The sequence below is a fragment of the Chelon labrosus genome (genome assembly GCF_963514085.1).
Source record: "Chelon labrosus genome assembly, chromosome: 13".
Taxonomy (NCBI): domain Eukaryota; kingdom Metazoa; phylum Chordata; class Actinopteri; order Mugiliformes; family Mugilidae; genus Chelon; species Chelon labrosus.
This window is the reverse complement of record NC_140346.1, coordinates 24,801,569-24,814,177: the sequence shown is the minus strand read 5'-3', so window position 1 is coordinate 24,814,177 and position 12,609 is coordinate 24,801,569. Positions and strand designations below refer to the sequence as shown.

At 41.6% G+C, this 12,609-nt stretch overlaps 1 protein-coding gene across 2 annotated transcripts in view; it reads left to right on the top strand.

The window, feature by feature from the left end:
• Positions 1-12,609, top strand: part of arhgap42b (Rho GTPase activating protein 42b) — a 63,183-nt gene that overhangs the window by 37,777 nt on the left and 12,797 nt on the right. For both annotated transcript variants that reach the window (XM_084558807.1, XM_084558808.1), the window contains exons 4-7: positions 484-555; positions 9,018-9,119; positions 9,355-9,465; positions 11,792-11,896. In XM_084558807.1, coding sequence (XP_084414933.1) covers positions 484-555; positions 9,018-9,119; positions 9,355-9,465; positions 11,792-11,896 — 390 coding nt within the window. The remainder of the gene's footprint in view (positions 1-483; positions 556-9,017; positions 9,120-9,354; positions 9,466-11,791; positions 11,897-12,609) is intronic.

Below are 12,609 nucleotides of genomic sequence, written 5' to 3'. Positions count from 1 at the left end.
AATGCATTGCGGACTGCTCTTGTAAAGCTCCCTCGTCCGCTGTGCTGTGTCATATTTCAGCCAGGTTTGACAACGCTGGTGCTTCACAGCTCACATAAAAAGGCTCAATTTTCTTCTGTCTGGCAGTACCACTGTTGAGTGCTCCATCTCGTATCTCATTTTGGTCCCTCACAGTAACACATTGTTCATTGTCACCGGTTTAAGCAATATTAATGAATGTCATTGCTCCATCCACAGCAGCTATTTGGACTCGGTGCATCTGTGTTTGACTGGAGCCTGATGATTTTCATTCATAATTTCTTGTGCGACACATTTGTAGAGGAAGCGCATTGAAGTAAAACTGAAAGAGTACCAGATTAGGTTTTTGTGTTATTTTTATTCCATCGTGTAGATGATTTTGAAGAGTACAGTGAATCCGCTCACATCTTCCAGTCAGACTTACATCTGTCTCTCTCTGTTTTTCCTTAATTTTTTTTATTTCAGATTCAGAATGCGGATGATGTTTTGATTACTCCCTTGGAAAAGTTTCGGAAGGAGCAAATCGGTGCAGCGAAGGTAAGAGACCACCTACATGAGCAATTAGCAGCTGAACAGCGGAGGATACTTCATGTGTTCTGACACCCTCACTTCTTCTTCTCACCCCCTTCATCTCCCCTACAGTATGTAAATCATTAATTAAAAGTAAAACATGACACTGCCAAGAGAAGTGGCCCGCTCCTAATTAATCAGACTAGAAGGAGGCATAAACAAAGACGTTAATTTGCAATTGTGATATTAAAAGATGTCAAGATTTTATACTTCTCTGGTTTATATTTAGTTAAAGATGACATATTGAACTCAACAAATATCTGTCATGCCTGGCAGAAAGATTATTCTTTGTTATCTACAAAAGTAATTTAACACTAACTATGTTTTCCAAATTAAATCTTAACTTTTGAAAACCACATTAACAGACAGAACTATTTCAAACTGTCTTTCTTTTCACGTAGCAAATAGCAAACATCATTTGAAAATGTGCACCGCAAACTGAAGTATTGCTTCTCCCGTTTTTGTAATCTGATTACTATAACCCTGTTACATGCAATGCAGTCCTCCCCAATCTATTGGATATAGAGCACTGATATCAGCAGGGGTTCAGCAGTGTTGCTTGAAGGCATCCTGGTTCCGCAGTGAATGTGCCGTTGAGGCTGAAGTTTACCGAAAAGAACAGTGTGGGTTTGTTGCTACAAGCCATGCTTTCATTCCTGGCCAACGCAAAGACATAAAATGAAAGTACAGCAGCTAGTTTGTGGTCATTCCCTCGGTGAGATCACACATGAACAGGCTGCTAGAACTCAAGCCTTTACTCAGCTCTCCCACTGAGTGTGTGAGTCCACTGTTAACTCCACACTGGACTATGAATCATTTCCACATCTTTACATAGTCCCAACCCCTTGCAAGGGAGAGCCGAACCTCAAAGTCTAGTCCTCTCCGGTTTTGATTTATTTTACATGACTTCAGAACCGCTGGTCTGCAAAAATAGTCTTCGTGCTGTACTTCATTGGTCTCTTCACAAGCCAGCCTGCAATGCACTGCGGAGGAATGATTTCTCTTTTTACTGCTGAGGTGTGAACGTCAGTCTCTCTCCTCTTTCTGCCCAGACTAAATAGCTTCATGTCTCGGCTATCACATGTATCTACCATAATGAAATAGCACATTTTGCTGCCATTTCTTTCTCTCGCTCCAATCCATCACGGCGCTCAGTGTTATTGCACTGACTGTGTATGTTTATAAAATGGTTTCTTAAAAGCCACAGCCCCCGTCACTCCCACTACCGCTTATTTCCTCCGACCACTTCCTCCTAATGGCTCTCTCCTCCTACGGCCTATCCCCGGCTAAACATTAGCCCAACTAGAGTGAGATAAAAGGCAGACATCACGAGTGACTGAGCAACTTTCCACTGTTCCGAGAATCTGGAGAGATCTGCAGACTGTCTGACCCTTCCAGTTACTGCGCTTCAAGTCTGAGAACATCAGATGGACAAGCGGGGAGCTCTCTAACCATATATGGGTATACTGTGAGTAATCCCACAGAGGTTACGTACCAGTGTATCAGCTTCGAAAGCACAAGCACAACACTTCCAGGGCTGTAACACACCAGCAGATTGAGTGCAGCACCATAGGACATATTAGGCACAGTCTGCCTCACACAAGACCCAAACAAATGCTTTGGAATAAACCCCGTCAAACTTTGCACAGCAGATACGCGTCATGAAAGCCGTGAGAACCTAAAATAATCATTTATTTTTTTCACTGGAACTCCGTATGTGCTGGCTGCCAAACTGGGATGTAGACATGAGATTGTTGTTACACTTCTTTATTTTTAGTTTCAGGCATTTTATTTTATTTTTTTCTGTGAGCCGAAAGTCTGTAACTTCCCATTCAAGAGACAATACTTTCACAAGTGAAATAAGAAATGAAAACTTGTCCCGGTTTCAGTCATGTGTACCGTTCTGTGTCACTGTGTCAACGCGCTCAGCTGTTCATCTTTGTTTAGTATTCATGCAATAAATTCCTGACGGATCTCCTTCAACACTGATATCTCAACACTGGGTCTGAACTCTCAGACTTGCCTCCTTCCACAGTCTGAGAGCAATTGGACGTAAAGTCCCTAAAAGCCTGGTTAACTCAATTTCAGTGTGTTTCCTGCTTGACAGATTTTTAAGACCTTTATATTTACACCCCAGGGACACTTTCTCAAGAAAATACCAGGGGGTATCTAACTGGTGAAATTTTGACACTATTATCTTCCCTTCAAGGGTCTTTTTCAACATTACGGGCGCCACAGGGGTCCCACACTAGCTGAGTGTGGAGAATTAGTGCAAACAGACCCAGATGGGTGTCAGATGGCCACAGATAATTTGCGTTGTCCTACAAAGAATGTTCAAACATCAAATGATTCTTGGCTAATTATGGTCTCCAAAGGCAGACATGACATCTGAATTCATGCCACAAAATCCCAAAATACACTAACCAAGCCACTGTGGGGTAAAGGGATCAATTAAAGGGGTTTGTGGATACGCTCCCCAGCTGTGGGCTACTCTCAAGCATTTTCAATAACACACATACAAACTGTATATTTTCATACAGTCATTAACCTTGGCATGATAGGATCAGTCAGTCCACTTAGGTAAGTACCTTTTTTTTAATTCACATTTCAGAAAACCTGCAATTCTCTCATCTCACTTGAACAGATTTTTATTTTATTTTATTTTTTTTAAAAATTCAGGCAATCAGGGCTGAGCAGAAGCGATCACAGTAATTTTCAGTCTGATAATATGATAATTTGGAAAATTCTTGAGGATGAAAATCCCCTCCAGGCCCTTTTATAGATTCTAAAATACTCTGCCTGAACTACTAATTTGGGTCTGATACGGTTATTCCATTAAAAAAAAAAAAAAAAAAGAAAAAGAAAAAAGTTTCTCAAAGAAATGTTTAAAATGACAGTCTCCATCATTGGAAATCCATACATCCATACGTCTCTGGATGCATGCTTTTGAAAATATAACCACTCGACACAAGATCTCCTTGCTCAGTGTGTATGCAGTGTATATGTAAGTTGCCATCTGGATCAGGATTGGCTTCCAGGCTAAGTGTGATTTTGAGATTTTAAGTAAGCAGAGGCATGCTTTCCACTGTCAACGGAATATTAAGAAAACAGCCTGAACGTGCAGTAAAGCTCAAACATCTAAACATCAAGAGGGCCACCTGAATGGCCTCAGGTTCAGTCCACCAAAGGGGCCCAAAGCAATAAACCTTATCTTAATTGTACTGTATCCTGTAGAGGGTTGCAGAGGGCTGGGGCTTATCCCAGCTGGCACTGGGCAAGAGGCGGGGTACACCCTGGACAAGTTGCCATTCTATCACAGTATGTACAGAGTAGTAACACAGACAGACAAACAACCATTCAGACTCAAATGCACACCTGTACTAAGCACTTTGAGGTGACAGTGTTAACCACTAAACCACCATTCTTTCTTAGACTTAGTAAAATGAATTCTGAAAACTAAATTCAGTTATTATTCTGTGGATCAACTTATCGACTAATTGTTTGAGCACTTACCTATCTATAGAGTTTAGCTAACATAGGCTGTGAACACGTTTCCTGCTGCAGAGTGCAGTGCTGTGCTGTGCTGTAGAAAATATGTTATCCCATCTGCACTGCAGTCCACCGCATGATCAAAGGTGGACATCATGTCTTAAGGATATGCGAGCATACATATGCATTGCATAATGAACCTTGCGGATTTCCATTTCATATATTAGCAATTCGTCAAAAGAGGCGCGCAGCAATAAGACAGGATAAAAATGTAACAGGCTTTGAAAGCACTCCGCCTAATGACAGTGAGGGAAAGAGAAATATGTTAAGATGACAGCGCTGCAGGTGACACTCGGATTCAAATTTTGTGGTGCAGAAACAACAAAATGCATAAATAATGTGATGAAGATTAAATACATTTCTTGTCGTTATTCTCGTATCTGTGCCATCACTTTCCACTGCGTCCTGTCCAATTAAGCAGAAACATCATTAAAACAGTCGTAACAGAAAGTAATTACTTTTCCTCCTGATCATCAGAATTTCACAAGGCAGTCAAAGTAGACCTTGAGAGGTCGGGTTTTACCTTGTTTAAGTGCGGCAGCCATTCACTGTAAATACATCGGCTTAGTACCTATACATTCTTATTCACAATGTAAATTAAACTAGACTATATAAAAAGAGGAAGGCCGTTCTACATTGAATTAAGAGTAAAGAAACTGGAAGTAAGGTACATTTTAGGTTATTATTTTTAAATAATTAGTGCACACTAATATGAAAAACTAACAAGTGTTCTCATTCTCTACTGCTACAGTGAGCATATTTCCACAAAACCTATAAAACTAATGATTTGTTATTATGGATAACTACGTTGTATTTCAGTAATTATTGAAGTTCTTAACCTGAGAATTTGTGAATTCATCAGTTTTTACCCTTTAACTGGCAAAATCACACTGGTTTCATGGAATAAGTCAGAAACAAGGATGTCAAACTCATTTTAGTTCGGGGGCCACATACAGCCCAATTAGATCTCAAGCGGGCCGGACCCGGACCTGTAAGATAACAGAATAATAACCTATAAGTGACAACAACTCAAATTTTTTCCATTTGTTTTGTTGCAAAGACGAACAAGTAAATTATTTAAGTGCAGTTTGGGCAAATTGCTGTCTGCTGTTCAGTCCTGTGTTTCAGTGTTGTGTTCTGTCCACGTCTCTTACTAAAACAGTGGACAAATTAGGGATAGTAGTTATTGTCATTGGAAAAATTGCAGTCTTCTATGTAATTTTCACACTTTGCAAGATTAAACCCTCTGGCGGGCCACTTTTGGCCCACGGGCCGTATGTTTGACACCTGTGAGTTAGAAGGATGACGGATGACTTGTAGTGTATTCACGCTTCTGTGGAGCTGATAGGGACACTGAGCACAGGACAGAGTCTCTATGTTCCATGTCAGTCCTCAATATTGAACCTTGTCTCGCTGTGTGTCTCAGTTTAATAAAGCTAAAAGGTTGTGAAAAGGACCTTTGTAAGAAACCTCATGTCTGCCCGGCATTTAGAGTTGGAAAATAATAATATCTTTAAGCCGTTGAAGTGGACGCTGAAAAGGAAATACCATAACAAAACAAACTCTTAACTGACCCATTATAAAATCTGGATCTGTCAGATGGATAGGTTTGATGCAGATATTAAGTGACTTCCTGTTATTCCCGAGAGAACTATTTAGTCACGGACTTAGTCATGAGCAGCACTGACCTATGATATCGTCCAAAACAAATAATCACCAAATGCGTCATTTTAACAAGAAGTACCAAACTTCCAGTCAATTCAAGTTGTTTTTCCTGTTTTTCACCGCTTGTTCTCTAGGTTAGGTGTTGAGAGAAAGCTTTACACTCGTCTTGACAGGGAGCATCCTAAGGGATCCCTATAGGATACAGTGTAGACCCGTATTCAAGAAGAGCTTGTCAAAAGACTTCTTCACACCATAATAATAAAGAGGTTTTGAAGATAGCAGCTTTTTTCTTCTCGCAGCTTTTGTCTGCGATCAAACACAAAAGAAATACCACTGTTCCCCAGCAAAGTATGCATACTTTATTTTGTACTTTGGTGCACGGAGAGCAGGAGAGCAGGTGTCGCAGATGCAGGAGCACTAAGCTTTGCCGTTTGCCTCACACATTAAATTGGGTTCATTTAGAAGTCTGGGTATTTGTTTTTGAACTCTTCAGAAGCAGATGTTTGTAATTATTTCTTGTTAATTGGCCAACTTCTCGTGATGTCTCCTCGGGAAGTGGGTTTCCAGGTAAAGAGGGAGCCGTTTTTGGCTTCGCAGCAAAGTAACTGAACTCAAAGGGAAACCTTGTGTTCACTGCCTGTCTCCCATGTGAAATGGAGACCAGCTCGTGTGTAGTGGAGCATCAAAATAAGCCAACTATTGCTATTTAAACGCCATTCTGGACCCCCGCTCCAATTAGTAGTCTCTAATGAGCTCATACAGATAGGTTGCAGAGTTCTCCCTTTCATGTCACTGCCCAGAGAATCCATTTAAAATGAACGTGTGGTGAAATATGCTGCACGTGATGCCTCCCTAGCCATTGATGTTTGTATTCTTCCAGGGTGTTGAACAGAAATGAGGAAGTGTAGTGTAATATTGCGTTACATCGGGAGTTCTTTCCTTGACACACACACACACACACACACACACAGACATTCAGACTCCCTTGCTGCTTACATCTGTTACCATGGTGATGAGAGGCTCAAAAAAGATGGCCCTGAGGCTCGTTAGGGCCCGTGTCACAACTTGCAATGTACAGCTAGCGTCCAAATATTTCTTCCTTTGGTCTTCATGTCTGCCCTTACCACCCTTTCTTTGGCAAGCCGGAAGAAAAGCTGCCTGCAATGCTATGTTAGCAATTAGCAAAGTTGCCTATTCTACAGCTGCCATCAAAGCACTGCTAACAGCAACACGGGACTTCGCCAGTTAGGAATTCCACTACAGAGCAATCTGCATCAGAATATTCTCTTCCTGCATCTGATTTATTCATGAGAGCGAACAAAGCAATCAGATAAAGGAATACTCCCAAGTGATAGGTCCATGTGTGCTTCGTGCACGGCAGAGTGCTGAGTGCTACTCTCAACTGCTGGCATTAGTTTGTGTCAGAAACCTCCACCTAAATGTGTGCTTCAGGGTATATATCCGTCCACACCAATGTCCCCGCATGTTGAGCTTCAAAGCACTACAGACACCTTCTCCAGGAGAGTCTTCACAATTTAAATAGCTTGTATTCCACTCTGATTGCACAAACATATCCGCGGGCTAGGGGTGTATGCTCCACACGGCGACAGGCCAACCAACACCTGGTGTTCTGGTAGGGTATCATTACAGTGCGGTAGCACCAGTTTATACACGTCCTGCTTGCATCAAAACAAAGCAGTGCACTTTGGGTGACTTAATCAGGCTGACTCTGCTACACAGATTCACTTCAGCTCTGAGTCACTGCCTGCTCTTTTTAAGTGTGAAAGAGTGGGTCCAGACGTACGGAGGAGTCTTTTTTCTGAGTTTACTGGCATGCCCACACTGGTCAGCAGTGCTCGGGGGTTCCTGCTATGACTGTGGGGCTCAGCTAAACCTAAAGCTCTTAATTTAATGTGATTCCCAGTGAGTGTGTGCTTGTGTACATGTATCTGGGCGGTGTGTGTGTTTTCCCCTCGGCTTCCATTGTATTCTTGCTCACAAAAAAAATGTCACATCAACAGCACTCACAGCGACGGAGGAGACAGTGGGCTCCCTTTTGTTCTTTAATAAAAAATAAAATCCTTAAGGGAAATGTATTTCCTGTCAACGTGATATAACCTTTAATCATATGTTTGTTTTTCTATCCACCTGTTTATTTTTTCTTTGTTTCAGAAAAGAGTGCATACGCACAATTGATTTTTATTTTTCCCACTCCAGAAAAGATCATTTCTGCTCCAGACATGACAAGAAAGATGGAAATAAGATGCTACTACATGAAATTATCTATTGATTTTTGTGCTCTACTTGTGCTAGTTATGTTGGAGGGTTACTGCATCTTGTGGTGAATTCCACCATTTTGTCTAACTGCCGTGGGGGTTGTTGAGGCAGAACACTGTTCTAGGTCATATCAGTAGCTAGTAGATTAGACTTGCTAAATTTCAGGGCCATGGGAATGAAAATAAACAAGCAGGATCTAGTTACAGTGGCCGCTTCCTCACACTTTCCCCTCCCCACTTACTCAGTCTGTCCTCTTGCTCCTTTGTGAATGTTTGCGTAGTGAGATGGGCATTAAGTAGGCAAAGCTTGGTTTAGAGGTCAGACGGATGAGACACTCGAATGCCCTCGCTCAGGCAGGTCCTCTCTGCTTGGCCAGAGTTTGATTAAGGTCTGAAAATTGGATGTTTTTTGGGGTGAATGTTCAATCTCTTAGTCCATATGCTGTGTAGATGGGCATCTGGCATGACGAGCCCATTTCCTGTGCCTTCCTCTGAGTCTTCTGGAAGACCCCGTCTGAATCCCGGGACTCTGAGCTTCACTTGCCTTTGGTGGTGGATAGTAGGGCATAACAAGGAAAGAAAATGCAAACAGCACCCAGCCAGCCCGTGACGGTGCCAAATGCATTATGCTATTGGTGATTTACAGTGTTATGTATTTTACTGTGAACTGTCCCCAGCTGGGGCACCGTGAGACTAACACCACATATTTCTCTGAAACCCTTTTGATAATGCCGACGTCGTCTGCTCGTTATTGCACATGTCATATGCCACTTTTATGACCCCTAATAATCTATTGACAGTAATTTTAAATGGCATGTGGCAAATGGCAAAATGCAGCTAGACCTCCACCTAGTGGCAATTCAATCGTCCACCCCACAGCACCTGGAATAAGTGACACATTTCTGGTAATGTTTAAGCCTCTCAATTGTCCTGTGTTAGGAGGGGAAGAAGAAATTCGATAAGGAAACGGAGAGATACTACTCCACACTCGAGAGGCACCTCAGCTTGTCATCCAAAAAGAAGGAGGCGTATCTGCAGGAGGTAAATCCAAAACAGATTTTCTCATCTCCAACGTGTATTTGAATAATGCTGTTTTATGGTCAGTCAGTGTTGTCTAAAAATAAAGCTATTTCTTCTCCTCGCTCCTCACTTCTCCAGCTCCATAACTGCTTCCATGTGGTGATGTGAACACTGACCCTCTGTCCACACAGAGCTCTCCCACGTTGACCCCTGTCTTTGTAATGGCACTGACCCCGGTCTGTTTGTTCATTCTCAGGCTGACACGCAGATTGATAAGGAGAGACAACTCTTTTATGACGCATCCCTGGAGTATGTCTTCAAAATACAAGAAGTGCAAGAAAAGAAGAAATTTGAGTTTGTTGAGCCTGTAAGAGAAGTATCAGCTAGTTTCTTTAAATGTTAGTTAAAGTTGCATATAGTTAAAATAGTTCTGATTATATATATATCTTTAGGATTTTTTTAACTGACGTCTTCTAGAAGTGGCTATTTATTAAATGTCTGTTATTTCTTCCTTTGAGTGAAGAGTGAAGGCAGACAGTTATGCATCCACCAGAATATTTATACACCGATCAGCCACTACATCAAAACCAATAACACTTAAAGGGAATAACATTAATAATCCTGTTGCAATGCAATGTGAAATCCAGTCCTGGTATTCGTGTTGATGTTATTTAGACTGGACCGCCCACCTAAACATTGTTGCTGCCCAGGCACCCTCACCCCAGGCAACGACAATCCCTAGTAGCAGCATGTGTCCTTCCACACCACAAAAACTGCTTAAGAACTGCTAAAAAAAAAAAAATAGTCCAAACTACTGACTCAGCTTTGAAACTTCCCACACCCTAAACTGATCAAGTATCTGTGTGATGCTCTGGAACAAGCCTGGTCCACAGAGCCCCCTCCCCCCAACCAGAGGTCTCAAAGACTCCCTTAACAACGTCCAGGTGCCAGACACGATGGGACACCCTCAGAAGGCCTGTGCATATCCCAATGCATCTGAACTTGGTGGGATGCAAAAGGAAGAACAAAAGGAAGAACTAAACAATATTAGGAAGGTGGTTTGAATGTTCCACCTAATGTATAATAATAATAATTATAATATATAGCTAATATGGTGTAGGTCTCCCTTGTGCCTCCAAACCTGTTGTCACTTAGCAGAGAATGGACATGGGCCTTCTGAGGGTGTCCTGTGGTGTCTGGCAACACAATGTTGTTAGTGGAGGCATTTGAGGGGAGGGGCCTCTGTGGATCATCCCACAGATACTTGATTAGTTTGGGTTCTCGTGAATTTGGAGGCCAGGTCAACACCTTGTGCTGTTCTTCATGTTTTTTTGAGTTGTCCCTAAACGTTTTTTGTGTGTGTGCCTGTGTCAGGCTGCATCCTGCTGGAGATGGCTGCTGCCATCAAGGAGTGTCATTGCTATGGGGTGGGGGGTGACTGGTCTGGTCTGGTCTAGGTGGGTGCTACATGTCTAAGTAACATCCACACCAATGAATGCCAGGTCCAAAAGTTTCCTAGCAGAACACTGAATTGTCACAAGATGGCCAATGTTATTTACTTCTCCTGTCAGTGATTTTAATGTTGTGGCTGATCGGTGTATATTTATACTGTATATATGCACTTGTATATCCCTCACATTTGTCATCTCCATCCCACATTCTTTCTCTATATTGGGGTAAAATTAGGTCAAACATTTGCTGTCAAACAAAATAAGACAAACTGCAAGTGCAAAACAAAGGTTTTTTAAATGCCCCCACCTCACAGATATGGGGAGTCAATTCTAACATCTTTAGTGCAGAAGTTACCAGGGAACATTAAATCCTCTAGGTGTTAAATGTCGGGGAACGTGAGACGGGAGCAAAGTGGCTGTTTTAAAAGCCCCACTCCGATTTGTTTACATCCACTGGCAACTTCCCCACAGCCCAGGCCAGAAATGTAAATCTCCAGGCTCCTGGGAGAAATGACAAGGCCCAACCTTGCCTTTGATGAATCTGGGCACAGATAAGATGGTTCATCCTTGAACATTTGATATACCAAGCCTCATCCTAGAAATCAAATCAGTGGTTGTGTCTGAGGATTTGACTGAGAGCAGCTCTATGTTTGTGGGATCCTCCATGCTAGAGATGGGATCAGTTTTTCTTCCAACAGCACTACCAGTGATTTTCTTTTTCACGATGGTCAAGGCTACTTGAATGTTACACAGAAACAAGATCAATATCTGTCAGCTCTAAAGAACCACAACTTTCTAAAACTTTCCTGGTTTTTTTGTTTTTTTATTATGGCCATCGTTTTTTATGCAGTGTTCAGGGCACCAGCATGGACGAGTTTAATTTCATTCTCTGATTAATAATAATAATAATAATAAGATGTTAATTCCTTTTAATTGAGTTTTACTCCAAAAGTGGATATTCCCGGCGTGACATTCATTCTGACAAAAGGATTGATAGCGCAGAATTAAAACTAATCGTGCAGCATTTCTATGACAGTATAACAAACAAGTGCATGCTTGAAAAATAAAAATTCCACACAGACTGTAGTCATTGTGTTTTATAGATACGAAATTGTAATTGTGAGACTATAAAAGCGATTGCTTTACAATACACCTTTTAAAAGTGCCCCTTCATGTGAATTGGCAATCAAGCTCGGTAACGTTTAACCCGATAAATCACATTTAAATGTTGTTCCTCTGCAGCTCCTGGCCTTTCTTCAGGGTCTGTTTACATTCTACCACGAAGGATATGAGCTGGCTCACGAGTTTGAGCCGTACAAACAGCAGCTCCAGTTCAACCTACAGAACGTAAGTCTTCACACCTCAGGGGTTGTATACAAGGGCAACCAGCCACGTAATCAAATTCTGCAGCTTATCGTACCCCGATATAACAAGCAGAGTTTTCACAAATGGGTAGCTGTGTGATTAAATGAAATTCTTTGCTGCACCGTGGATCAATAGTTTCAGTGTTGCGTTGCGGACAGTTACTGCAGGACATGTAATGGTGCTGTGTCAAAAAAATAAATAAATAAATAAATTGGGAAAAAAAAACTTCTGAACTGAAACTAAAGCTGCTGTCATTGCTGTGACCTCACCACTCTCAGCCAGAGGGTCCAAATTTCTCTCTGACCCAAAATGTCAGCACCATTACCCTGACAGTTTTCACTGTATAACTCTGTCTCGATGAGCTCAGATGCAGAGAGCTCTAACAAACAGGATGTGGAGAAGGTGAGGCTGTCTCTATGCTACAAAGAAATATGAAACAGCCCCATGTTGACCTTTTTGACTTAAGACAAAAAGAAAATTAACATCGGAGTCTTTGTCGGGATTGTGAATCGCCTCAAGTGCATTCTTCCAATAAAATAATAAAAATGAAAAGTCTTCAAGATAGATGCTGAGATTTTAGTTCCACATTGTTTGCAGATGTGTTAATTATTTATTTCCCCAGGTGTTCCAATGCAGCTGCAAAAATATGAAGCATTTTTCAGTTGGTTGAACTTATTAATTGTTGGAGGCACTAT